Below are 27,323 nucleotides of genomic sequence, written 5' to 3' on the forward strand. Positions count from 1 at the left end.
TCAACAACCAGTCGTCGAGATAGGGGAAGACTGACACCCCTAACCTGCGCAGATGAGCTGCGACCACCGCCATCACTTTCGTGAACACCCGAGGGGCACTGGTAAGGCCGAAAGGGAGCACAGTAAACGGAAAATGCTCCTGGCCTTCCGTGAACCAGAGGTAACGCTGGTGGGCCGGCAATTCGGGGATGTGAAAATACGTGTCCTGCAAGTCTAACGCCACCATCCAGACTCCAGGGTCGAGGGCAGCCAAGACCTGAGCCAGAGTGAGCATCTTGAATTTCTCCTGCCGGAGGCAGCAATTCATGTCCCGAAGGTCCAAGATAGGATGCAGACCCCCCTTTGTCCTTCTTGGGGTCCAGAAAGTAGTGGGAATAACAACCACTCCCTACTTCTGGCCCAGGAATGCACTTGATGGCCCCCTTGGCCAAGAGGGCCATCAAGTTCCCAATGCAGATCCTATGCCGGAACAAAATGGTCTGGGAACTGGGGCAGGGGTGGAATAAATGGCGCCGAGGGCGGAGCCGAGGCTGGAGCAGAGGGTAGTACCGGGGCTGGAGCCGAGGGTGGCGCCGGAGCCGGCAATGCCGCACCTCATGGCGCCGGAGGCAGCGGCGCCGGATCCTGTGGCGCCAGGGCTGGAGCCGCCGGGCCAGCAGGATCTTGACACTGTTCCGCGGGGCCCTAAGGCCCGCGGCGGGAGCCCGAGGCCTGTAAAGGCGGTCCAAAGCAGCAAGGAATTCTTGCATCTGCAGAGTTGCCGACTGACCCAGGTATGGCGGGGAGGCCGCGGAACTCGCCGGCTCCTGAGGAGTCGCAGGGGCAAGGCCCCTGTCCCCCTCATCCACCTTGGAGGAGTGACGGGGGGATGTCGGAGAGCGAACACGCTTCTTCGACTTCTTTTTATAGCGACGCTTACTGGAATTCGAGGGCGAAGACTTGGAGTCCGAGGAGCGACGTCTCCGGTCCCGGTAGCGGCCTTAGACTGGGAGCAGCAACGCGATGAATGCTGGACCTTCAGCAGATTCCTACACCGCTCCCGTAAGGCCTTGGGGGCCATGGCACGGCAGTCGTGGTCGGCCTCCAGGCAGTAGAGGCAAACATCGTGGGAGTCCGCTGCCGACATGTTTCGGCGACAGGTCCCACAGGACTTGAAAACGGGCATCCTTACGTGCACCAAGAGAAGGTTGGGGAGACAAAAAGTGTCAAAATAGTGGTAAAAAATAGACCAAGGTACATACTCATTCCGGATCTGCGCTTACTGGAGCGGAAAAAGAAAGAACTGACGTCAGCATGCATGGGTCGCGCCTACGTACTCTCCGTGACGTCATCTCGGCACTGACGACGTCAGTGACGGACGCAGAGTCGCAGGACCTACTGACCTACTGACGCGCAAAGGTACTGCTAAGCAAAACTTTCCGGATCCAGCCTGACGCCTGACGCCTGGGGATATTCTAAGGTAAGGAATCTATCACTAACGTGTCTCTTTCAGATTATGCATATACCGTGTGGCATAATATTCTAGCCGTGATATTCCTGCCATACAGTCATTAACATAGGTGGATTGTCTGTGCCTTCGTAACTTGTAACAAATGGTTCCCACACTTTAATTTCGCAACTGTATGGTTACCCAATTTCAACACCTGGCTGGAAAAATGCAACCCACCACGTGAGGTCATTCTACCACTTCACGATGGCCAGAGAGCCACGTGAAGCCGATTCAACCGTTACACTATGGTGGAGTATTGCAACAATCGGGCCGCTGTGCCTTGGTCATCAGTGTCCCAATTGAATTAAACTTTATTAGTGCGGACGTTATTATGTTTGAATATACATTTTTTGAAACTAATACGGTTCCCTTTCTGTGAATATGTGCAGAGTGTATGCGATAGCCAAAGAGCCAGGCTACGCTAATTTTTTTGATGCACTCAGCCAATCAGGACACAACATGCACACCACATGTAGTGATCACGCACTCCTCATGCCCGACATCTGGACACACACAATGACCCACACTAACTCTCCCCAAAGTCGAGAGCCATCTGTGTATTTATCAGATGCCCGCGCTTGTTAATTTACAACCAAGATGCTTTTTGGAAGGTAGAATTTTTTTGTATTGCACCTCATGAACTGTATATAACAGCACACAAAACATTATAAACCGAGAGACTTTGAGCAGATGAACTCTGTCGAGCCTCTCCCTACCGCAGCGTTTAATAAAACCAACTTGTTCCTGTTACGCCAAACATCTCTTGTCTTTTAATTTATTTAAGGTAAACTCATTACTGAGCAACATTTTGGCGAGCCAGATAGGACAGATTTGTTCATGGAGCCCTACTGCGGCGAAGAAAGGACCCCAGCCCAAACTGATTTCTTTGTCCAAAAAGAACAATGAGCAAATACCATAATTTATTAGAAGTTCTGCTGAATCCATGTTGCGTAGGTCCGTCCAGCGACAGCCGTCATAGGTTAAGAGACTACATCTGATCCTTAGTCCCAACATGTGGCATATGGCAAACTGAGACAAGCGAGTAGACTGCTTTCGTTTTTCCCATAGTCAGCATGCTAGAAGAAGGCAAAGGTAGCGAACCAACATTGGGTGTAGAGCACAGGGTCCACCTCGCCCCATGGTGTTAGCTAGGGATAGCCTGACCTAGCGTGTGGAACAGGATCCGCCTCGTCCCTAGTGTTAGCAAGCGATAGCCAGACCTTGGGCATGGAAAAGGGTTTACCTCGTCCCCGGGTGTTAGAAAGGATAGCCTGACCTTGGGCGTGGAAGAGGGTTCACCTCGTCCCCAGGTGTTAGGAACGGATAGCTTGGACCGCTAGGCTTGATGGCAAGTCGGTATGCATAGGCTCTGGGTGTGATAAACAAAATACATAGCACTAGTATAAGCTAGCAAATTCCGAATACTTCAGTTATGGGCAGGTTAGGCACTCCCTTCTCTCAGCACTACCCAAGGAGACAGAACCCCCAGAGGCCTCACAGCTCGAAGATAGGATATTAGATGGACACCTTCCTGACAAAACGATCTCCCTGATATATAAAAAACTGATTAACCACAGTTCTGAACCCCTTGAGGTGTTAAGGGACAAATGGATGCAGGATGGGATAGAGCTAGATGAAGAGGATTGGCAGATAGCACGGTCCTCCCCAAAAGAAGTGGCAATTCCAGCTTGACTGAGATTAGTTCAACTTAAAATTCTACACAGGATTTACCTCATGGGACCCCGACTAGTACATATGGGGCTCTCGGACATGGGACTATGCAAACGACAGTGTGGTCTCGTTGGTACTTTTATCCATATTATCTGGGAGTGTGAGCACATCGGCACATATTGGCGCAACATACATGACATTATGCATAGAGTACTGGGATCTCCCTACTACTGGAGGCGAGGAGCTGCTTGCTTAACATCTGGGAACCTACTGACCTAAACATCTCACAGACACAATGGACTACCCTGGGCTTTATGTTCGCCAAACGAAATATAGCCCAATTGCGGGGAGCGGCACAGTCTCCCACTCTGGAAGTGTGGGAAAAGAATTTAGATTAGTGTATGTTTAGGGGGCAAGACTACATACCTCGCGAGGGGACGCCCTCGCAAGTGGTCATTGGTATCGGGGCCCTGGTATAGTTACAGGGGGGAAATTTGTACACCACCCCTAAATGTGGCCATTGATGATCCCCCCTCCCCGTGAAGTTCCTTTACAATCGTAAGTTTTGTTTATCCTGTGACCCCCCTGATGCATGCTCGGCGGATATGACAGACCCTCTGTAATGTGATTTTTACTGATGCTTCTTCAATAAAAATAATTATTTTAAAAAAAAATACAAAGCACTGTATTAACGCAGACATTTGGGAAAGCCTCGGGCTGGTCACAAGACTATTCAGTGTGCGTATACTGTTTAGAGGACAGCTCGCTGGATGTGCTTCTTCCTTTTGGATACAAATGCGTGCGCGTCTGTGAGCGTGATGTGATAACTATCCGGCGCTACCCTGTCCTATATGGCAGAAACAGCACTGTCCGGGGTGCTAGTGTGCGTGAGGAGACAGCTCCCAGCCTGATGTGATAACTACCCGACGCTGCCCTGTCCTCATTGGCAGAAACAGCACTGTCCGGGGTGCTGGTGTGCGTGAGGAGACAGCTCCCAGAACATGTCCTCAGCTCGCGCCCCTCTCTTCTCATGGATGAGGATGACTGTGGGTATTGTGTAGTGGTGTTTCTGCTCAAAGTGCTCTTTGTTTATGAGCAAGCGTCGACTCCTGGCTTGTCGGGGGACAGTACGCGTGTATGTGTTTCTGTGTGCGTAAATGCTTAAGTACGGGTGCTTGTGTAATTCAAATGTCCTGCATATGGCTGCGTCCTGAATGAGCGATGTGGTGCTACAGCCCCACGAATGCAGGGTGTGTGTGTGGGTGGCTAGGTGTGTGTGTGATTTCACTCCCACGAAATGCCCAATTCCCTCTTGACCACTCCAATTCTCAGGTAATAGTGGGTAGGTGAGTGCCACCTTGCCTCATTTGCAATTGAAATCAACCTGTCTGTCATTGGGTGATTGCATGTGTGTGTGTGTGTGTGTGCATGCATGTATCTGTATTTAGCTGTTTGCAAGTGTGAGTTTTATAATGGTGAGTGCCCCTGCATGATGCGTACATTTGCATGTGTCCATGTGTGTGTGTATATATATGTTTGTTTTATGATCACTTCTACACACACACACACACACATATATATATATATTATGCTCGTCCACGTTTTTATGGATGTTTGTTCCTTTTTTCCTCTGAGCGTCACCTGAACGTCTGTACATGTGCGTATGTGTGGCGTGTGTATGTGCATGTATGTAAGCACCTGTGGGTGCCTGTGTATGCTTGTAGTGAGTATATGCACACACGTGTGTATGTATATGTGTGTGCGTAAGTGTTTGTGTGTGGCAGTCCTTGTCTGTGTGTACATAGCCTCCTCGGCTCCTTCGTGTCCTATGAGCGTGATGAAGTCGCATTTCCTGGCAGTCCTGCCAAGCATCACGCATTACGTGTGACACTAACGCATTTCAGTGAGGTGGTCCGCATCACCGCACTGAAATGCGAAGTCACGCATATATGCGATGTGCCTTTAAAGCTCTGTGGTCAGAGCGGTGGCTATATAGTTATTATATTGAAAATTGGCACTAGCGTCAGCCGCACAGGCAGGCACCCCGTACTGCTCAGCAGACTTCTTGGGAGCTGGGCTCTGAGCTGCTTGCTCGCTAACAAAGTATCCACTGTTTTAATCACTGCCCGGCTGGAAGTGCTGTGCGGCATACTTTCACTTTCACCAGCCTGCCTTCCGAGGCGCGAGCGCGCAATAGCTGAATTCGGATATGGGCCCATGCTGTTTATTACCTCTACTGCCAACGCGGTAATGCATCCTACGGTCTGCAGTGACGTGAGGGACCCAGCCGGACCCACCACAGCCCGGGCGGGGCTGGACTGGAGGCAGAGGAGTCACTCAGAACACTGTGGCGGCCGCGGTTGTTCGTTGTCGTTTGCAGGCCGGAGCACCGGGACAGGTCTGACTGTAAATCTGCGCTGGCAAGGCCCGAGGCAGCTGTGCGGGCGCAGCAGCAATCTTGCCACTCGCAGCACTGCCTGGTGCTTGCACCTGCCCAGGCCGCCATTGTGTGCTGTCCCACGGTCATAGCTGCCAAGGTTTCAGATTGCTACGTGTGACATTTTCATAAATACAGTGTAATTATGAGTGACATTTCAGCGACTATGAGTGACACTTGCTCACAACCAAATAAAGCAATGAAGAGGAAGGAAACATTTAAATATCCATTTGAGCAACGAGAAAGTCTAAGTTAACTGCTTCAAAGCATAAGAAATAGTTGTTAAACAACTCATTTATCAGACTGTAGCAAAAATTGCGGAAAATAGATCAAGCAGTCTGGAAGAAGTTCCTAATTTATTTAATCAGATGAGTGACTCACAGACTCACTCCATTGACGTTGATCACATGAGCTGTAAGCAGGGCTGCATTAGAAAGCGGAGAGTGGGAGGCACTCATTTAGGCCACAGCTAGGCTGATAGCAAAGTCTCACTGACCTGACTTTTAGAACACTTTCTTTTGAGGAAGGCGACGAGCCAGCTCTGTGGTAAAGATGATGCTCAGTCCTGGTGGCACACACGCTGTGATGCATTTTTGGATTAGGATTTGCACATTAAGTTATTCCAAAAAAAGGTACTGCCACAGGCCTTTACTTTCACCCACCTCTGCAGTTTAGACCACAGTTGGCAAGTTTTTTCCATGTCATGTTTTACTTTTTCAGCCAGAATACCGTTAAAACCTTTTACATTTTACATTGCACTTTACATTTTTGTGCTTTTAGTTTAGTTCACTTGTAACACAACGATTGGCTCAAATCTCTGTCTGAACATAAACTGCTGTTTTTTTTATGGGTTACTAGATATACGTTTGAGAGTTGAAAATCACACTCACCACAATCTTAGCAGGATGCGATAAAAACCGTCCAAGAAATGAGCTACCTGTAGGAACACAGCGAGGGGCATACACCGGACCCGAGGTCCCATGACAAATGTACAGAACATTCTCGCAACCTTTCACGCGTCCCCCAAAGACACTGTAACATGCACATGCCCTGCCAAGTTTTTAAAAAACACTTTTAAATAAAAAGGCAGACTCCTGGCATTTCTTAATGTTTGCATCAATGTACTTGTCATTTTGTAAATCACCATTATCACTTATTTTTGCTTGTTTGCGGTTTAGTCAAATATTCAGAATGTATTTTCGCTGGGTCGCATAAGCACACACGCGCTCCCATGACTGGCACTTACTTTGATTCTTTGCAGGCAGCGACTGCGAGGCAAGCAGACTGCAGTCACCGTGGTTCAGGTTCCGTTTACCGCCCAGCTCCTTGGGGTTCTGCTGTCCTGAAAGCGTTTGTCCTCCAGTCAGTGTCGGGCTGTCCTGGCAGCCGCTGCAGATGCCGGTCACTACTGACTAAATGACGTGAGGCTGAGCTCCGGTGATGAATATTTTTTATTCACCGTGGGACAGCACACAATGGCGGCCTGGGCAGGTGCAAGCACCAGGCAGTGCTGCGAGTGGCAAGATTGCTGCGGCGCCCGCACAGCTGCCTCGGGCCTTGCCAGCGCAGATTTACAGTCAGACCTGTCCCGGTGCTCCGGCCTGCAAACGACAACGAACAACCGCGGCCGCCACAGTGTTCTGAGTGACTCCTCTGCCTCCAGTCCAGCCCCGCCCGGGCTGTGGTGGGTCCAGCTGGGTCCCTCACGTCACTGCAGACCGTAGGATGCATTACCGCGTTGGCAGTAGAGGTAATAAACAGCATGGGCCCATATCCGAATTCAGCTATTGCGCGCTCGCGCCTCGGAAGGCAGGCTGGTGAAAGTGAAAGTATGCCGCACAGCACTTCCAGCCGGGCAGTGATTAAAACAGTGGATACTTTGTTAGCGAGCAAGCAGCTCAGAGCCCAGCTCCCAAGACGTCTGCTGAGCAGTACGGGGTGCCTGCCTGTGCGGCTGACGCTAGTGCCAATTATCAATATAATAACTATATAGCCACCGCTCTGACCACAGCGCTTTAAAGGCACATCGCATATATGCGTGACTTCGCATTTCAGTGCGGTGATGCGGACCACCTCACTGAAATGCGTTAGTGTCACACGTAATGCGTGATGCTTGGCAGGACTGCACGGTGAATAAAAAATATTCATCACCGGAGCTCAGCCTCACGTCATTTAGTCAGTAGTGACCGGCATCTGCAGCGGCTGCCAGGACAGCCCGACACTGACTGGAGGACAAACGCTTTCAGGACAGCAGAACCCCAAGGAGCTGGGCGGTAAACGGAACCTGAACCACGGTGACTGCAGTCTGCTTGCCTCGCAGTCGCTGCCTGCAAAGAATCAAAGTAAGTGCCAGTCATGGGAGCGCGTGTGTGCTTATGCGACCCAGCGAAAATACATTCTGAATATTTGACTAAACCGCAAAAAAGCAAAAATAAGTGATAATGGTGATTTACAAAATGACAAGTACATTGATGCAAACATTAAGAAATGCCATGAGTCTGCCTTTTTATTTAAAAGTGTTTTTTAAAAACTTGGCAGGGCATGTGCATGTTACAGTGTCTTTGGGGGACGCCTGAAAGGTTGCGAGAATGTTCTGTACATTTGTCATGGGACCTCGGGTCCGGTGTATGCCCCTCGCTGTGTTCCTACAGGTAGCTCATTTCTTGGACGGTTTTTATCGCATCCTGCTAAGATTGTGGTGAGTGTGATTTTCAACTCTCAAACGTATATCTAGTAACCCATAAAAAAACAGCAGTTTATGTTCAGACATAGATTTGAGCCAATCGTTGTGTTACAAGTGAACTAAACTAAAAGCACAAAAATTTAAAGTGCAATGTAAAATGTAAAAGGTTTTAACGGTATTCTGGCTGAAAAAGTAAAACATGACATGGAAAAAACTTGCCAACTGTGGTCTAAACTGCAGAGGTGGGTGAAAGTAAAGGCCTGTGGCAGTACCTTTTTTTGGAATAACTTAATGTGCAAATCCTAATCCAAAAATGCATCACAGCGTGTGTGCCACCAGGACTGAGCATCATCTTTACCACAGAGCTGGCTCGTCGCCGTCCTCAAAAGAAAGTGTTCTAAAAGTCAGGTCAGTGAGACTTTGCTATCAGCCTAGCTGTGGCCTAAATGAGTGCCTCCCACTCTCCGCTTTCTAATGCAGCCCTGCTTACAGCTCATGTGATCAACGTCAATGGAGTGAGTCTGTGAGTCACTCATCTGATTAAATAAATTAGGAACTTCTTCCAGACAGTCTGCTTGATCTATTTTCCGCAATTTTTGCTACAGTCTGATAAATGAGTTGTTTAACAACTATTTCTTATGCTTTGAAGCAGTTAACTTAGACTTTCTCGTTGCTCAAATGGATATTTAAATGTTTCCCTCCTCTTCCTTGCTTTATTTGGTTGTGAACAAGTGTCACTCATAGTCGCTGAAATGTCACTCATAATTACACTGTATTTATGAAAATGTCACACGTAGCAATCTGAAACCTTGGCAGCTATGTCCTGGACTCCTGCCGTCCGCCCGAGAGTGCCAGTGGCTGGTTGTTTTTAGCTCGCATAAAGCCCCTCTACTGTGTCTCTCGTCTCGACGTCGCGTCCTGGGAGAAGGTAGGGGCCTTCAATCATCGTTGAAAGTCATTTTTTCAGTCCGAGGCAGATGAAAAGCCCCGCTTACATCTTCGCTCGTGTTTCCCGGTTATCTCCTGCCTGTTGATGCAATCATCCCCCAGGCCCCCTCACCACTTCTCCCCCGGGCCAATAATTCCATTTTTATCGGTTTCAGTAATTTTACAAAATTCGTTCACTTAGGATAATGCGCCTCCATAAAATACACCTTTTGATTTATCCCCGCGACGGACAATCCGTTTCAAACTTTTCCTTAAAAATCAATGCCCCGGCCTATGCGGAAGCGAGAGCAGACGGATAGCGTGTAGCACGAGGCCTTCGATAATTGTTGTTTTTTGTTTGAAAATCGCAGTCATAAATCCACCGAGCAGCGTGAGGGGCATCAATCTGGGATACTGGAAAGTTGTATTTTCCCTCTGCGCTCCGAGATTTAGTTCTCATTATTTTGACCCCGTTGTCCTTTGTTTACTTATTATGAAAGCTTTGTGATCTTTTTCCCAATAATTACAGCGACCAAAAGGCACAGTCATATATTTTAATAAAACAAAAGAAACATTAATTACAGTTTGTTTTATTTGTCTAAAACATGAAATTTTATTAAAATTGACAAATCATGCGTGTCACCAGAAATGAGAAAAACATAACATCTCAGTTATCTATTAGTCCTTGTTTATTTATTTATTTATTTAAGTGATCGGTCTTTTAAAAACAAAAAACATTACACCAATGACATTTATAATAGTACTAGTGCAAACTTATATAAACACGTAAAATCATTAGTATAATTTTTACACGGTTGATCTAAAACATACTAATATACATCAATTATTTAAAATTCCGTTTAAAATGGAGATTTGGGAGTTCTTGTCTTTATGCCAGTTTATTGCGATCTCCACGGAGTTTCAGCCAATTTCCTTTAAATACACATTTAAAAGTTTCACCCCCCTGCATACTAGAGTGATTGAGGACCCGTCAAGCCAGGTGATTACGGCTTCCCTGCACGTTCGAATGTTCATACTATTCAGTAGTGCTTTTATTAGTGACTTCCGTTCTTTTAGTATTAGTCCTTGTTGAAATTGACAAGAAACATGGGAGTCCCGAGTTAAGTTTGCGATACTAGTGCCTCTGACACACACAGACACCAAGCCAGAAAGACTGGACACACCTCGGTGCTGGACACACACGTCCTGTGAGTATGGAGGTGTCCAGCACTGAGAGAGGGTAAGAACAGGTCAGCGCTCCACGAATGTGCGCTGTTCTTTCCTGTGGGCCCCTGGTGGGAGATGCAAAAGCCCAATACCTTTATTATCACCTCATCCCTTCCAGTTGTTACCATAAATACCCAGTGGCATAACGCAAAATGACAGACCCCCCCTAGCAGAATGTGATGAGTTGTCCCTGAGTCACCCATATCTCACAGATATTCATTGACCTTGGCTCAATGGGGGCCCTTGAAGGGTTGGGTGGGGGAGGCTTGTAGAGGATAATGAGTGCATTGCCCAGTGGACAGACTAACGCTACGGGTAGTATCTATGTCTATAGGGGTGTAAAACTGCATAGATGACAGACTGGGTGGGTTTGGATAGCTAGGGTGATGGGTGATAGATGTGTAGATAGGTGGGTTAGCAGGATTCATGGGTGGATGGATTAGTGACCAGGGTCAGTGGTAGTTGCAAGTATGTACTTATTTATAGACAAAAGGGTGGGATGGGAGGCTTGGGTGGGTTGTTCTATGGGTGTGTTTGTAGGACGTACAGGAGGAGGGACCTGTGAGAAGGGTGAGTGGTGGTGTATGGTTGTATTGAGGGCTTAATATGAAAATATAGAAGTACAGGTACTCTCTTTAGAGTACCTGCTACTCACTCTTTGTAATACATGTTTGCTCCTGAGAAGTGGCGGAAGGTCATCATTAAATGAATTGCAGCATTGCTGAGAGAGGTGCGCTCCCTTTCAAATTAAAGAAGTGCAGGTACTCAGTACTGGGCAATACCTGACCCTTTAAAGCACTTCTTGTATGTATGTAGGTTGATATTTATGGATGATTGGGTAGTGTGCGAGGCATGGATGGGTCGGTTCATAGGAAGTATGTTGGAGTGACTCCTGGGCAGGGTGAGTCATGGTGTGTGTATGTAGGACAGTTTGTGTAGACAGATGGATGGATAGATAGATGGGTGAATAAATGAAGGAATGAATAGAAGCATCAATGGATTTTTCTTTTTAAATAGATGAGTGGGTCAGAATTGGTTGTAATCATACATAAGTGTGTTGTGAAGGTAGGGTGGATTCATGGGCAGGCTCTCATGACTTAGCATGGGTGGATGGATGGTTGGGTAGGCTCTGATGGTGGTAGGGTATTTTTGTTTATTGTACTGCAGTGTACTGTTTCATATTGTACTGCTGTGTCTTGAATTGAATTGCATTGCATGGTGTTGCATTCCGTTGTGTGGTTTTTGCTCGTGGTTGTGCTATACATTAGTGTATTGCGTTGCCTTGTTTGTTTCTTACAGTTGTATTTTTATCATATTACATAATCACTTTACGTTCCCTCCTTGGCCTGACTGAAATATAGAAATACCAAAGTAACGCCTATTGACTCAGAAAGTAGGCTCCATGACCCACCAAGGACCTCAAAAATGCAACAGGGAAACTACCCATAAACTGTCTGTGTTTTAACAGTGTAACTGCTCTCGCTTTGTTCCTTGGGGGCTATGCGGGTGTTTTCTAAACCCTGCACATTCAAGCAGATTGGAAATGTAATCTCCATGGCAGACCAGAGCAGAAATATTAAAGCCAGGGATGTTTAAGGAAACTTACCCGGTCTGAATCCTTTGGATCACCATGAGATTTCCCGTCGGGGTTAAAATGGTCCCCACATCTAGGACACAAGTCAGAAAAAAAGATATCACGCTAGGAAACAGAATTCTCATATGTGCAATGATGTTGCCGATTCTGACTATAGCATACCACTGGCTTCATTTCCAATCTACATAATTTCCATTACTCTTAATACTGCCAAGCTGTGCAGAGGAATATTTGTTCAGTGTTTGATTGTATATATGCTTTTTTTTGTATAACACGCTTCCGACATTGTTAGGACCCAGTAAGCCTATTTCAATAATCGCCAAAGGGAAAAACAAAATGCTTTGAGACAGGTCCTGTAGGTAAGAGGGAACACAATTTGGGAAGGTGAACCCAGGGTTTCCTGCAAATTCTGGAAGAGTTAAGGTCATAAATTCAAATTAATTATCACCAGCCCATATTAAAACACTTATTACTTTCAACATGATTAGTCTCTTCTTTCGCATGACACTAATTAAAAAATATAGCATGCAAACACTGGGAAAATATCACTGTTGTTATTGCAGTCCTGTGCGACCTCATCATTTAAAATAAGAGAACCTAGTTAAATTTGCAATATGAAATTGAACTTGTGGCTGGCGTTTGCTTTTTAGATGCATCTTTTATTGAATTTATGTATTAGCGTGAAACTCAATTTCCAGGTATAATTTCAAACATGTCATTTATTCCAATCTGCAGAGAAAAACGTTTGATACAACTACCTAAACAGCTGAAAATAACAAAACGTGACTTATGGTAACTTAAAAGACTGTAACATCTTGCAAAGTACATATGCATTAGCTTTTTAACTATAAGTTGTTTTTTCATGTATGTCTGGGGGTTATCTTTGGGTGAGACGTCTTCTCATTAGGCTTACACTTTAGTTGTGCCATATTCACTACTGTTACTAGGTCTAAGTCTTGATTTTGATCTGCTGGTGTCTGATACTGAACTGTGACCTCAGGGTGCCATCATATTTACCAGTTGCAGTGTTGGGCAGTGTGTGACTCTTTCCATTTACTTCATATATATCAATGTACTTGTGGACAAGCTCAGTGCGAGTGCTTCAGGAGTCGACCAATTCAATGTGATAAAGAAAACGTTACTTACCATCGTTAACAATATTTCTGGTGGATATATAATACTCATCATCTTATGAATAGGTGTCCAGATGCGAGAGAGTTCGGGAAAACCTGTCCCTTAGCTATAGCTCTCCTGCATCGCCAGGTGGTGCAATACAGCTTAAGCTGCAACTCTGCATGCCAAATGTGCCATCTGCGGGCATTTGGAGCCAACCTGGATGCTGCCTTCCTGAACACTGCCGTTTGTTAGGATGCGGGGGTTGGTGTGGGACTGCAGTCTCAGTTGTCTAAGGTGAGGAAACCTTAGGCAGGCCTGGCTTTTTAGGTCTCGCCTGAGCCAATGCGCTTGCGCATTGCTCCGGCGAGATTATAGTAAGCGGAAAAGAACAGTCTACCAAAACGGCTGCGGATCGCATACAGTTCATGTGATCTATGCGCGTGCACACATAATGCCAGCCACATAACACACCACCATTTGTCTGTGCCTCGGCATCAGACTTCAAAGGCTGCCGCTCCCCTGCCCCCCCGCGTGCACATCGCGCACCACCATTTGTCTGTGCCTCGGCATCAGACTTCAAAGGCTGCCGCTCCCCGGCCCACCCCCTGCCACAGCAATGCCGAGAGCTTGTTTCTGGACGAAAGTGAAAGCCTACCGTGCTTGTTTACAGTAGCCTTGCTCCTCAAATGCGGTTGCTCTGTTGCCATCTCTCTAGGGACACTCAGCTTGAAAACACTCAACTTGCTAGCTGCAATGCTACTACATCCGCTATGCTTTGCCTTTAGACACGTTGATCCCTCGCAGACTGTGCTGACTCTGTCCCCCCTGATTCTGAAACTGACCAACGCAGTCACCACGTAGTCTCTTCTCTCTGTCTTATGATGTCTGCCCTGCCACCATTTACTTCGGACCCTCACCCTCACACCTCCTCACCCTCACACCCCCTCACCCTCACACACCCTCCCCCTCACACACCCTCACCCTCACCCCGTCACCCTCCCTCACCCTCACACCCCCTCACCCAACCTCACTCACCCTCACACCCACCCTCACAACCTCACACCCCTCACCCTCACAACCCTCACCCCTCACACCCCCACACACCCTCACCCTCACACCCCCACACACCCTCACCCTCACACACCACATCACTCAGGAACACCACCACATCACTCAGGGGCACCACTCAGGGGCACCACCACATCACTCAGGGGCACCACCACATCACTCAGGGGCACCACCACATCACTCAGGGGCACCACCACATCATTCAGGGACACCACCACATCACTCAGGGACACCACCACATCACTCAGGGACACCACCACATCACTCTTGCTACCAACAAGCATTGCCATAGCCAATAGGACTTGCATTAGGAAAGTGTAAGCTATTGGCTTTGTGAATAACAATGCTATTAATGTATATATTTTCAAAGCCAACACAACTCAGGAACACCACCACATCACTCAGGAACACCACCACATCGCTCAGGAACACCACCACATCACTCAGGGACACCACCACATCACTCAGGGACACCACCACATCACTCAGGGACACCACCACATCACTCGGGGACACCACCACATCACTCAGGGACACCACCACATCACTCGGGGACACCACCACATCACTCGGGGACACCACCACATCACTCAGGGACACCACCACATCACTCAGGGACACCACCACATCACTCAGGGACAACACCACATCACTCAGGACCACCACAACATCAGTCGGGGACACCACCACATCACTCGGGGACACCACCACATCACTCGTTCCTTTTCACAGTCCTACGCGATGTATACCCGGGGTAATCTTAGCCTAGCCATACCCAAAACAATCTGAGGTTATTTCAACCAGTCGCATTCTAGGCTACCACTGTCATCATCTCTGATTACTGATTTCCGTTTTTGAAAAACATTTTATTGATTTTTCTTAAAAACATAGCACCTGATACAATTCTTATTACATACAGCATATTGTTCTTCCAACATGGGAGAATTCGGTCCAAGGTCTGACATATAAAATACAGTCCAAGGCGGGGAAGCCCAGCCAATTGACATTTACCAGTCTAGTATACAATCGCTGCCATGTGGCAGCTGCAGATTGTTAAACAGTAAACCATAACGACCCCAATCCTCCCTTCCCTCCATCTTACTAATTTCTGTTTAAAAGACACTTCGTCTACTTTTAACAATGTTAGTGTTGTCTGTCGGTAACAATCCGAGGCTAGCTTTACCTGTAACAATCCATGCCTGTTTCTCTACGGGGTAACAACCCCAGGGCATCTCTGCCTGTAACAATCTGCCTCTATGTACACTGATAAATATGTACGGTAGCATATAGAGATCAACCACTTAACGCTGTGTTTACGTCACAGGTTGCTAGGCTGTTTGTCAACAAGAAAGCAGTCCGGAGAGCAGTTTTCCTAAAATGGAGTTCTAAACTCTCTGGAGCTCTGCCGTGCTAATTTTAGGACGGTCGTACCGAGTTAGTTATTCTGTTTCAGAATAAGCATGTTTCTAAAAGGACATTGAAAAGAAAAAAAACTGAAAAATCACATATGTTTCAACTGCACATTTACTCAAGGTGTTTACTAGCATTTGTTCTGCTCTCTGTTACAAAAACTGGTAAGAGCTGAACACAAAAATAATCAAAGTATGTAAATACACACATTGTTTCACTTCCCCGTGAAACAGTAAAGAAACAATGTAGGGCCGTTTTAGAATGTTTTTTCTTGCCTTTTACAGATTTGGAAGTAGAATCAAGGGTGAAGTACACACACTGAATTTACCCGCATCTCAGTACAAACAGCCATAAAGATAAATTCATGCTCTATTATTTTGCCATACATTTTTACCTAGGACCGTAGCAAAGGCAGGCTTATGCCATGATTTAAGATGCCTACTACGCCAGACCATTGTGTAGTATTGAAGAAAGGACGCTCCAAGCCAGGTAGTTTACCACATAGATTTATTGAGGTGGTAAATTAGATACATAGAGATAAAGTCAGACATTCCATCAGGCAGACATTCTGGCTGAGCACTAACAAATGTTATGTATCCATTTACAGAAAAGAAGATGTTTTAAAATAGTCCTGAGGAAGGTGTTCCAAACAGAAAAGCACCGAAACGCGTCGACAAGCTTATTTCATTGTAGTAATTGATTGTTTTATGTATCTTGACAGGATGAGTTGCTATAACAAACTGAATGGATTCATGTAAAATGCCTGTTTGAGAGAAAAAAACCTACGTGATTTTATTCTATTGTATTTTAATTAAAAAATCTTTTTTTATTGTGTATGTAATTATATGTAAGAAATTGTTTTATAAAAAAAAAATCTAGATACATTCAAATGTTATGTTTTGATTATATAAACTTCTTGGGGGAAACTGTTGATCAAATGAACTAAAAGAAATGTTATTGTTAATTTAGAATCTCAACACTCAGAAAGGAATTTCCTTTTTTTGTAGTTTAATCTCCCGGTCCTTTCTGGGTTTAATAGGGAAAACTCTCCCCTTTTTTCGAATGAGCAGCAGGATACCACACATTGGCTCTAGTGGAAGCAATGTGTGGGCCATAGCCTGCTGCTCTTGAAGCTGTTCCAAGCAACTGTCTTGACGCAGCATTAGGGAGAGCGATGGGAGCTGTGTTCACCCTCAGTAAATGTGTATCTACAGACGCTGTCATGGCACTCTGATTCTCTGAAGGTACTAGGCCGCTGGGTCATCACAGGCATGGGTACATTGCTGAGGTTGTCTAGTGGGCAAAATGACTGCTTTGTCTGTAGCGCGGTGCTGTGTATCAGAGTGGTAGGGGCATAGTGCTGTTAGGCGGTATAAGCATGTTGCTGTAATGATGAATGTGAGAGGGGTGTGCTGTTGTGGATGTTGTACAGCACTGTGCTTTTCAGTTTGCTACGGGTGCACTTAGGAGTCAATCGGAGATCATTGCTTTTAGTAGTATGTTGTGCTGTTGAGTGCCATTGCGTGTCCTGCTGTGAAAGAGACATTGTTATGTTGCTGCAGCTAGCATAAACAGGAACATTTTATATTCAAAGGAGAAGCTTTTGGGGGCTTTAAGGGGCACCAGGTGGCTAAATAAAGGAATGCGTGGTGAATAAGCAACAGATTTGAGAACAGTTAATTGAGTGTGGTAGTGGAAACTAGTTTGAAACTGAGTAGCACCCAGGGGCCTGTGGGAAGCACTGGACAAAGCATGACCCTAGAGGTACCGCCATGAAAACACCGTCCAACGCCCGCCCTGAGCCCAGTCAGAAGGGTGTATCGAGATGTCTGTCTTACCCTTTAATCCTCACCTATCTCTATCCTTTTTCTTTTCCCTTCTTTCCTATCTCAGACCTACCTCTGTGCAAGTATAACCAGCAAAAGGGGAACCGCGCAATCTACTTTTTGGCTTTTATACTCTGTATTTACCTGCCGCGCAAAGGTACTCTCGAATTTTATACTTTGTATTTACTTGCTGCGGAAAACCCATGTAACAAGCATGTACTATGTATATAAAATCTACAAAAATAAAAAAAGGAAAAAACTAAGGGGAATTTTAACATGAATTGCGGATCAATTTGCATCCATCCAAAGGTACAACTTGGCTAAATAATGAACTTGCATTACTGCTAGTGTGGACAGGTGGGGTGTGCGGGTCAATGAATTAATATTGAAGTTAGTGTGCTTAGCACTATTCACGCAACGTTTTTAGATATTTCAATATTCTTTAGCTAGTGTATTAAATGTGGTGTATTTCTTACCACAAACATGGTTATTCAGGGTCTGTGGCCTTACAGACTATAATCAGGAGAGAGCAAGCCACTGCTTAAAATTGCATTTTATTTGTAACTAATAATATTGGTCGCGTATCACAAGATATTTCCTCATGTGATGGCATGTTCTTGACTGCCTTTAAATGTGACTACTGCACTCAAAAAAGATTTTACTGCCTAAGTTAATATTGCAGTTTTACGTTCATTGTATTTTGCAATTTGCTAAGGTTCTTGTTGCATCCAAGGAAAACAAGGATAGTAGTTTATGATAAAAGAAGATTTGATCTTAGGAAAAAGTTGAAGACTGGAAGAGCTGAATCTCAACATTCCATTACTGCTAGGCAACACAGAGACTTAAATAAATACACACCTATCTAACATACATGAAACATACAGTAAAAAGATACATAAAATCACAGAATATAACAGTTCTGGCTTAAAACCACAGTCAGCCCACATTTGATTACAGCATATTGAACGATAGCCAAGCCCTTTAACTGAATCAATGTTCTGGTCTTTGCCGGCTGCCCACACTCCAGCAGATACAAAACACAAATAATGTATGCAGCCGCAATTAAATCATATGGCAGTAAATCTTGAGCTGTCGGACAACCACATCATTTTCCATTTTCTATGAAAATGGAAGAGTGCTACAATGAGCAAGTCTTCCGAATGGTACCCACTAGCTTAGTTAAGAAATCGGTCAAGGCTTTCGGCATATTCATTGCACCAGCAGTGCTCTCGTAAAAGCAATGACTACAGTTGGTATCTTCAAATGAGGAACAGGTTTGTGATATAATTAAATGATCAACAGTGAAAGTGAATTGATTGGAAGGCAGCAGTGAAGATAACCAGACCATTATTCAACACATGGGTAGCTTTCCATGATATGAAGCATTCGAATAGGACATATACTCTACTTATAAAAATCAGAGTTTAATTCAGGTAATGTTATATGGCACCGAGTGTGCCTTGTTCTATGAATTCTCATATTGTGAAAGGAGGTTAGGTTTACGTTGCAGCTGGAGGATATACCCAGGGTTTGATAATGGCCGGTGGTGTAAAAAACAAATAAACAATAGAATGTACACTTTGATAACATGGAGTGCTTCAGCTTCTCTTTAACTGTTGTTTGTTACTGCATTTTACTCGAAAAGAACAACTCTTTCCGTTATCTGCATAACACATTTCTCATTACAATTATTGAAAATACCCAGTTCATCTTCATTTATTAGAGGCTTGGCCGCCTGTGTACTGTTACCTGATCATCACTGACAAACTGATTAAGTGTAGCGTCTAACAACTCTAAAGTTCATTTGCTGGAAAGGTAGACCTGACATTGGATGGACACTGTTCAGGCCTTTAAGGTCTGCTTAGGTTTTTCTTCCAGAATATATAAGACTTGTTTAGATTTGAGGGATAATGCAGAAGCTGACCTTGCGTTAGAAAAAGTTTTAACTAGGTTTGTTCCATAAGGTGCCCAAATGTGGCAAGAATGGGCTTAGAGAATTAATTAAACAATAGCTCATCAAGACCTGCTAAATAGTATTATCTCTTTAAATGTTGTCTAATTATTCTGGGATTTTCTGTACAGTGGGGATGCAGTCAGTCGACTCAGAACCAAATGTAGGCAATACTTAACATTTGCTCTCAAGGTTAATGGTTATGAAAGTAGGAGAATTGGTCACCTATTTGACAATTTCAAAAAAGGTGTTTTGGGGTTGGTTTATATCTAATGCTGTTTAGACTTTTAAGAGGTGGCCTTAACTTAAAAATATGCCTCTTGTCTTGTTTTACCGGAGTATTGGTTTTCGTTTTATAATATTGGGGATTTTGATGCAGTTAGTAATCATTTCTTGGTTTTCGTTATTTTTATGCCCAGAGTATGTTGTCATTATAACGAGATGAAGGGAAGTTACATTCTGAATGTTTAATGTTGGGGTAGATTTGACGAGACATGCATTTCTAGATTGAAAATATTAATGCTTTTGTGTATCTGGCCTGGGTCGTCATTTTTTTTTAGGTGACCAGAAACTCGAGTTTATAGCAAGGGATTTGGGGGTGGTCTGACTAATTAAATGGGATCAGACTGGCAAAGCCTACGATGCCCACTTATGAGTGGTTGAAATCTCATATGGCACTCTGTGTGGGAAGGTTTCTTATATACTTTATCAAAGTCATTATTTTGCAAGATGATACAAAATTGGGAAATAGAGTTGCAAGGCTATTTCAAATGAAAGCTGTGATCACTCAAGCATTTGTTGCTACAGATTGATCTCGCTGTGGGTGTTACATGCATTAGTGTGGAGGTACAAGCCCTAGCTAGTGTTGTAGGTGTGTAGGCTGGAGCTGCAGTCGTCAAATAGGTTAAGAAGTCTCCGGAGAGACAGTCAAGGACACTCTATTATACAGAGTTCTTCAATCTGTGGGGCGCGCCCCCCTTTGGGCGGGGGGGGGGGGGCGACGCCGTCTCAGGGGGCGCGCGCACTCCACCCTAAAATCTCACCTTTGTCCTCTACTGATGCAGAGTGGAGCTGCAGGGGCCCTAAGAAGGGGTGAAAACCGTCAAAGCCTCATTAACAAGAAAAAGGTCTTTTAAAGACCTGTGAAATACTCGAGTGGGGTGTGTGCGCGCTGGGAAGCTGTCTCATCAGGCTGCCACGGGGGTTGGGGGGGGGGGCTATCCTGGTTAATTCCTACAGCTGAAATGCTTTAGCTGCAGTGGGAGGCAAGGATCCCCCTTTGCTAAAACTGAAAGCCACGATTTCATAGCAGAGGAGACTCCTTGCTTCACACTGCAGATTAAATGAATGTCTGTTACTTGCTTTCAGTTTTAGCAGAGAAGGCTTCCTGCCTCCCACTGCAGCTGAAGCATTTCAGCTCTCGGAATTTAACCCCATCCAGGGAGGGACTGCTATTCCCAGACAGGCGACAATGTTGCTTTTTAAATTACACCGGCAGGAGTGTAATGATCACAGGGCTAAAAGGGTTTTAAATTGCCAAAAGAGAAATCCCAGTCAGGTGTTTAAACAGCCTGCAAATTGCTTCTCTTGACACTAAATATGGGTTATAAAGAAGTATGTATTCATTTATGATGTGACTTTTCTGTCTTTATTCCCTTTTATTATCAGTCATATCATTCAAGCAGCCCTAAAACACAATTTAAAGTGCTTTCTATTTATATTTGCTGTTTAGAGTATGCACAGATAAGTGCTGAAAGTAGAGCTTTAGGTGACTGCTTTTTTTGTACCACGTGGGACATCAATCAATCAATCAATCAATCACTGACACTTATAGAGCGCGCTACCTACCCATAGGGTCTCAAGGCGCTTAGGGGAGGGGGGGGGTGCCGCTACTGCTCGAACAGCCAGGTCTTCAGCTTCTTCCTGAAGGAGAGGTGGTCTTGGGTCAGGCGCAGGTCGGTCGGGAGGGAGTTCCAGGTCTTGGCGGCCAGGTAGGAGAAGGACCTTCCTCCTGTGGTTGCTCTTCGGATGCGGGGGACGGCGGCGAGGGCGTGGTTGGCTGAGCGGAGGTGGCGTTTGGGAGCGTAGAAGTTGATCCGGCTGTTGAGGTAGCCCGGGCCTTGGTCGTGTAGGGCTTTGTGTGCGTGGGTGAGGAGGCGGAAGGTGATTCTTTTGTTGACGGGGAGCCAGTGAAGGTCTCTCAGATGTCCGGAGATGTGGCTGTGTCGTGGGATGTCGAGGATGAGTCTGGCTGAGGCGTTCTGGATCCGCTGGAGTCTCTTCTGAAGCTTGGCGGTGGTACCGGCGTAGAGGGCGTTGCCGTAGTCCAGTCGGCTAGTGACGAGGGCCTGGGTGACGGTCTTCCTGGTCTCGGTGGGGATCCACCAGAAGATCTTCCGTAGCATGCGTAGGATGTTGAAGCACGCTGAGGAGACGGCGTTGACTTGCCTGGTCATGGAGAGGGAGGAGTCCAGGATGAAGCCCAGGTTGCGTGCATGGTCTGTCGGTTTGGGTGCGGTGCCCAGGGCGGGAGGCCACCAGGAGTCGTCCCAGGCGGAGGGTGAAGAGCCCAGGATGAGGACCTCCGTCTTGTCCGAGTTCAGTTTCAGGCGGCTGGTCGTCATCCACTCGGCTACCTCTTTCATCCCTTCGTGTAGGTTGGCTCTGGCGGTGGCGGGGTCGTTGGTCAGGGAGAGGATCAGCTGGGTGTCGTCGGCGTAGGAGATTATGCTGAGGTTGTGTTGGCGTGCGATGGCCGCGAGGGGGCTCATGTAGACGTTGAAGAGGGTGGGGCTCAGAGAGGATCCTTGAGGGACGCCGCAGATGACTTCGGAGGCCTCTGACTTGTACGGTGGTAGGCGGACTCTCTGTGTTCTTCCGTCGAGGAAGGAGATGATCCATTCCAGCGCCTTGTCCTGGATTCCGACGTTGCTGAGGCGCTGTACTAGGGTGCGGTGGCAGACCGTGTCGAATGCCGCGGAGAGGTCTAGGAGGATGAGGGCCGCTGTTTCTCCGTTGTCCATCAGGGCTCGGATGTCATCGGTGGCGGCGATGAGGGCGGTCTCGGTGCTGTGATTGGCTCGGAAGCCGGACTGTGAGGGGTCGAGGGATCCATTCGTCTCGAGGAAGGCGGCCAGCTGCTTGTTGACGGTCTTCTCGATGACTTTGGCTGGGAACGGGAGGAGCGAGATGGGACGGTAGTTCTTGAGTTCGGTGGGGTCCGCTGTTGGTTTCTTGAGTAGAGCGCTGAGTTCGGCGTGCTTCCAGCTCTCAGGGAAGGTGGCGGTGTTGAAGGATGTGTTGATGATGTCTCGCAGGTGGGGTGCGATGACAGCGTCGGCCTTGTTGAAGACGTGGTGAGGGCAGGGGTCGGTCGGTGATCCGGAGTGGATGGAGTTCATCGTGCGGATGGTGTCTTCGGTGCTGATCGGGGTCCAGGCGTGGAGGGTGGTGGTGGGGGGAGGTTGTTCGGTCATGGTGTGCGTTGGTTGCTCGTTGAAGCTGTTGTGTATGTCCGCGATCTTGTTGTGGAAGTAGGAAGCGAGGGAGTCGCAGAGGTCTTGCGATGGGGTGATGTCGTTGGTTCCTGCGCTGGGGTTGGATAGCTCTTTCACGATGTTGAAGAGTTCCTTGCTGTTGTGCGCGTTGTTGTCCAGCCGGTCTTTGAATGCAGTTTTCTTGGCGGCGCGGATCAGCTGGTGGTGCTTCCGAGTGGCCAGTTTGAGGGTGGTCCTGTTGTCCGGTGTAGGTTCCCTTCTCCAGACTTTCTCGAGGGCTCGGCAGTTCTTCTTGGAGCTCTTGAGTTCGTCGGTGAACCATGGGGCTTTCTTGCTGCCGGGTCTGCTGGGCGGGGTTCTCAGCGGGGCGAGCTCGTCCGCGCAGATGCTGATCCACTTCGTGAGGTTGTCGGCGGCCTGGCTGGGGTTCGCTGAGCTGGCAGGAGGGTGCTGGCTCAGGGAGGTGGCGAGCTGGTCTGCTGTGATCTTGTTCCAGCTTCTGCGGGCGGCCTGTCGCTGGTGGTGGTGAGTCGTCGTTCTCCTGAAGGTGAAGTGGACGCAGCTGTGGTCCGTCCAGTGAAGCTCTGTGGCGTGGCTGAAGGCGACGTCTGTGCTGGATGAGAAGACGGCGTCGAGTGTGTGTCCGGCGAGGTGGGTGGGGGTGGACACCAGCTGCTTGAGTCCCAGATTGGCGAGGTTGTCGAGCAGGGTGCTGGTGTTGCGGTCGTTGTTGTTCTCCAGATGGAAGTTGAGGTCCCCCAGGAGGATGTAGTCAGCGGAGGGGAGGGCATGCGGGCTGATGAAGTCGGCGATGTCCTCGCTGAATTGTGTGCGTGGTCCTGGGGGTCGGTAGATCAGGGTGCCTCTAAGGGTGGTGGTTGGGTTGGTGTGGATCTGGAAATGCAGATGTTCGGCGTTGGTCAGGGTGTTGTCGGTGCTGTTCGTGAGACGGATGGTGTTCCTGTGGATGATGGCGATGCCTCCTCCCATCTGGTTGGTGTTGCGGTCCCTCCGGACGATCTTGTAGCCCTCTGGGATGGCGATGGCGATGTCGGGGGCTGAAGAGGCGTTCATCCAGGTCTCCGTGAGGAAGGCGACGTCAGGGGCTGTGGCGTCTAGGAGGTTCCAGAGTTCGATGGCGTGTCTGTGGACGGAGCGGGTGTTGAGCAGGATGCACTTGAGGTGGGTGCTGCTGGTGTTTGACTTGGCGGGTGCTGGTGCGAGGCAGGTCCGGGTGCAGGTGAACTCGCAGGCGTGGCAGCTGAAAGGTCCGTGGGTGCGTCGTGGGGTGGCTTGGTGGCAATCTGGGAGTCGGCCGGTGTTGAGTGCGATGAGGGTGGCGGCGGAGTACGTCAGGCGGGTCGGTCGGGGTCTTCGTGGGCCAGGGGTCCTGGCACTGGTCGCGGTCCGGTCGCGGACGGGCGCAGACGGGCTTACCTTTGGCGCGCCTTCGGCGCACAATCGGCGCACCCGCTGCGCGTGGCCGCTGCGCGTTCGCACGGTCGCCATATAAGGCGAAGTGCGCGGGTGGGCGGAGCAGCTGGGAGGCGGGAGCGGGGAGGGAACAGAAGAAAAAAGGGGCGGGGTCTGCGGTGGTGGCGGGAAGCGGGGAGCGGGGAGGGAGGACGGGGGGCGGCGAGGAGGGCGGGAACAGAAGGAGGGCGCTAGCACGGGCAAAGCTATTGCCAAACAAGCACAAATGTAGGCAAAAACAATCTAACACGGGCAAAGCGCTAGGGATAAAAATACAAGCACAAGTTTACAGCAAAACAGGGAAAAACGGGCTAAACACTATGAGAGAAAAAATACAAGCACAACTTTACAGCAAAACAGGGGAAAACGGGCTAAACACTATGAGAAAAAAATACAAGCATAAGTTTACAGCAAAACAGGGAAAAATGGACGACTGCAGGGTCAGCCGGCCGCGAGGCAGGCAGCGAGGCAGAGAGCGAGGAGAGGGGGCACACGCAGCAGCTGGTGGCCGTGCGGCGCGGTGGTGTCCCACAAGTGGGTCACACTTACCTGTGTCGCACGGTCGCCATATAAGGCCAAGTGCGCGGGTGGGCGGAGCAGCTGGGAGGCGGGAGCGGGGAGGGAACAGAAGAAAAAAGGGGCGGGGTCTGCGGTGGTGGCGGGGAGCGGGGAGGGAAGACGGGGGGCGGCGAGGAGGGCGGGAACAGAAGGAGGGCGCTAGCACGGGCAAAGCTATTGCCAAACAAGCACAAATGTAGGCAAAAACAATCTAACACGGGCAAAGCGCTAGGGATAAAAATACAAGCACAAGTTTACAGCAAAACAGGGAAAAGCGGGCTAAACACTATGAGAGAAAAAATACAAGCACAAGTTTACAGCAAAACAGGGAAAAACGGGCTAAACACTATGAGAAAAAAATACAAGCATAAGTTTACAGCAAAACAGGGAAAAACGGACGACTGCAGGGTCAGCCGGCCGCGAGGCAGGCAGCGAGGCAGAGAGCGAGGAGAGGGGGCACACGCAGCAGCTGGTGGCCGTGCGGCGCGGGGGTGTCCCACAAATTAATTAGCTGGCAACCCTAATCATAAAACTGGAAGTTTGTTGCAAGATCAGCCCAGTATTTACTTCCTCCACCCTTGATCCCTGGTTAATGCCATAATTGCAATAGCAATAGTTTAACATATCTGAAACCCTGCGCTGCCGTCAGTAGCATGCTGAATTACTGCAAGTGTCTGGGAATGCACCCTGCATTCAGACAACTTGCTCCTCATTCTCGCCCTTCACTTTCATGCTAACCCTGCACTCAAAGCGATCACAATTCACTCACACCATTCACCCTGCACTCAGTGATCACTCTGCTCTCACAATGCAATTGCGCGGTTTTCCCTGAACCTCAACCTGCAGCCACACAAGCACACTACCAACCCTGAACTCATGTGACATTTCACTCACCTGTCCCCCTCACTGCTCAATCTGCAATCTCACTTAAACAAGCCCATCACTAACCATGCATTCATTAGTCCCACTCTGCACTAACATGCACACCCAAATTCATATGGTCACCTCACTCACACTGCAGTCACTCCACTTACCCTACTCTCACACTGTCGCATACCTCACTGTGCACTCACATGAGCACTCTTGCCACCCTCACAGCACAGAGGGTTAATGTGCCTGCTACAAAGAAGGTGTACCATGCAGATCAAAGAACTGAGGGGCATATATTCAAGGACGTTGCGGAGTGAGGCATTAGCAGTCATGGGTTAAGGCCTCTCTCCGCCACTTCAGAAACAGAAGGCTGCACCATATTTACAACAATATGGTGCAGCCTTGCGTTTTCCCTGCGCTGGCGCTCCACTTAGCTGTGAAGCGCCAAAGCAGACTCCATTGCACCATAGTGCAAGGGTGTCTGGGTGCAGGGAAAAGATTGTTTATGTACAGGAGTGGGACCTTCCTGTACATAAACAATCTTTAAATGCCATTTGTCCCACTTCCATGTGTGCTGCTTAATACAACACACACAGAAATCACAAAATGGATTTTTTTAAACATTACACATACAAGGCATTTTGCTTTTTCCATGTGTGCTGCACAAGGCAGCACACATGGATGAAGCAAAAATGAGGAGAAATAATGCATTTCTCCTAGTTTCGCCAGCTTAAGACCAGGTTTTCCCTGTTCTTAATTTTACCGCTGCCTCACTTTTACGCTGCCCTTGTAAAAGGTATAAAAGGGGGTGGTGATGGACGGAGCATCTGAACCAATCAAACACTCACACCCAGTCAACAGATCTGGGTTTAATCCATCACCGTTCTTTAGCCCACTCTGCCACCCCAGTTCAGACATGGCCATATGCAAATCAGTCTGACCCTGTGCCTCATGGGAACAGTCCAGCCCGAACTGCCAAGCCATGCCTTCCCTGGACCGGAAACAAGCTTCCTAGGACCGGTTTCTGGCATTACAGCCGTCTTCAGCCAGGCTTCCTTGAATCCAGTGGCAAAGTGAGCAAGGGACTCAAGTCTGAGCATACCCTGCCAACTTATGGTGAACAAAGCGGTACAAAAGGGGGTGGTGATGGACGGAGCATCTGAACCAATCAAACACTCACACCCAGTCAACAGATCTGGGTTTAATCCATCACCGTTCTTTAGCCCACTCTGCCACCCCAGTTCAGACATGGCCATATGCAAATCAGTCTGACCCTGTGCCTCATGGGAACAGTCCAGCCCGAACTGCCAAGCCATGCCTTCCCTGGACCGGAAACAAGCTTCCTAGGACCGGTTTCTGGCATTAAAGCCGTCTTCAGCCAGGCTTGCTTGAATCCAGTGGCAAAGTGAGCAAGGGACTCGCGTCTGAGCACACCCTGCCAACTTATGGCGAACAAAGCGGTACAAAAGGGGGTGGTGATGGACGGAGCATCTGAACCAATCAAACACTCACACCCAGTCAACAGA

The 27,323-nt window shown here is 47.8% G+C and overlaps 1 protein-coding gene across 2 annotated transcripts in view; it reads right to left on the reverse strand.

Moving 5' to 3' along the window:
- The window catches only part of CCS (copper chaperone for superoxide dismutase), a 531,446-nt gene that overhangs the window by 222,729 nt on the left and 281,394 nt on the right, over positions 1-27,323 (reverse strand). For both annotated transcript variants that reach the window (XM_078660836.1, XM_078660837.1), the window contains one exon: positions 12,041-12,101. In XM_078660836.1, coding sequence (XP_078516962.1) covers positions 12,041-12,101 — 61 coding nt within the window. The remainder of the gene's footprint in view (positions 1-12,040; positions 12,102-27,323) is intronic.

Source organism: Lissotriton helveticus, chromosome 9 (genome assembly GCF_964261635.1).
Source record: "Lissotriton helveticus chromosome 9, aLisHel1.1, whole genome shotgun sequence".
Lineage (NCBI taxonomy): Eukaryota > Metazoa > Chordata > Amphibia > Caudata > Salamandridae > Lissotriton > Lissotriton helveticus.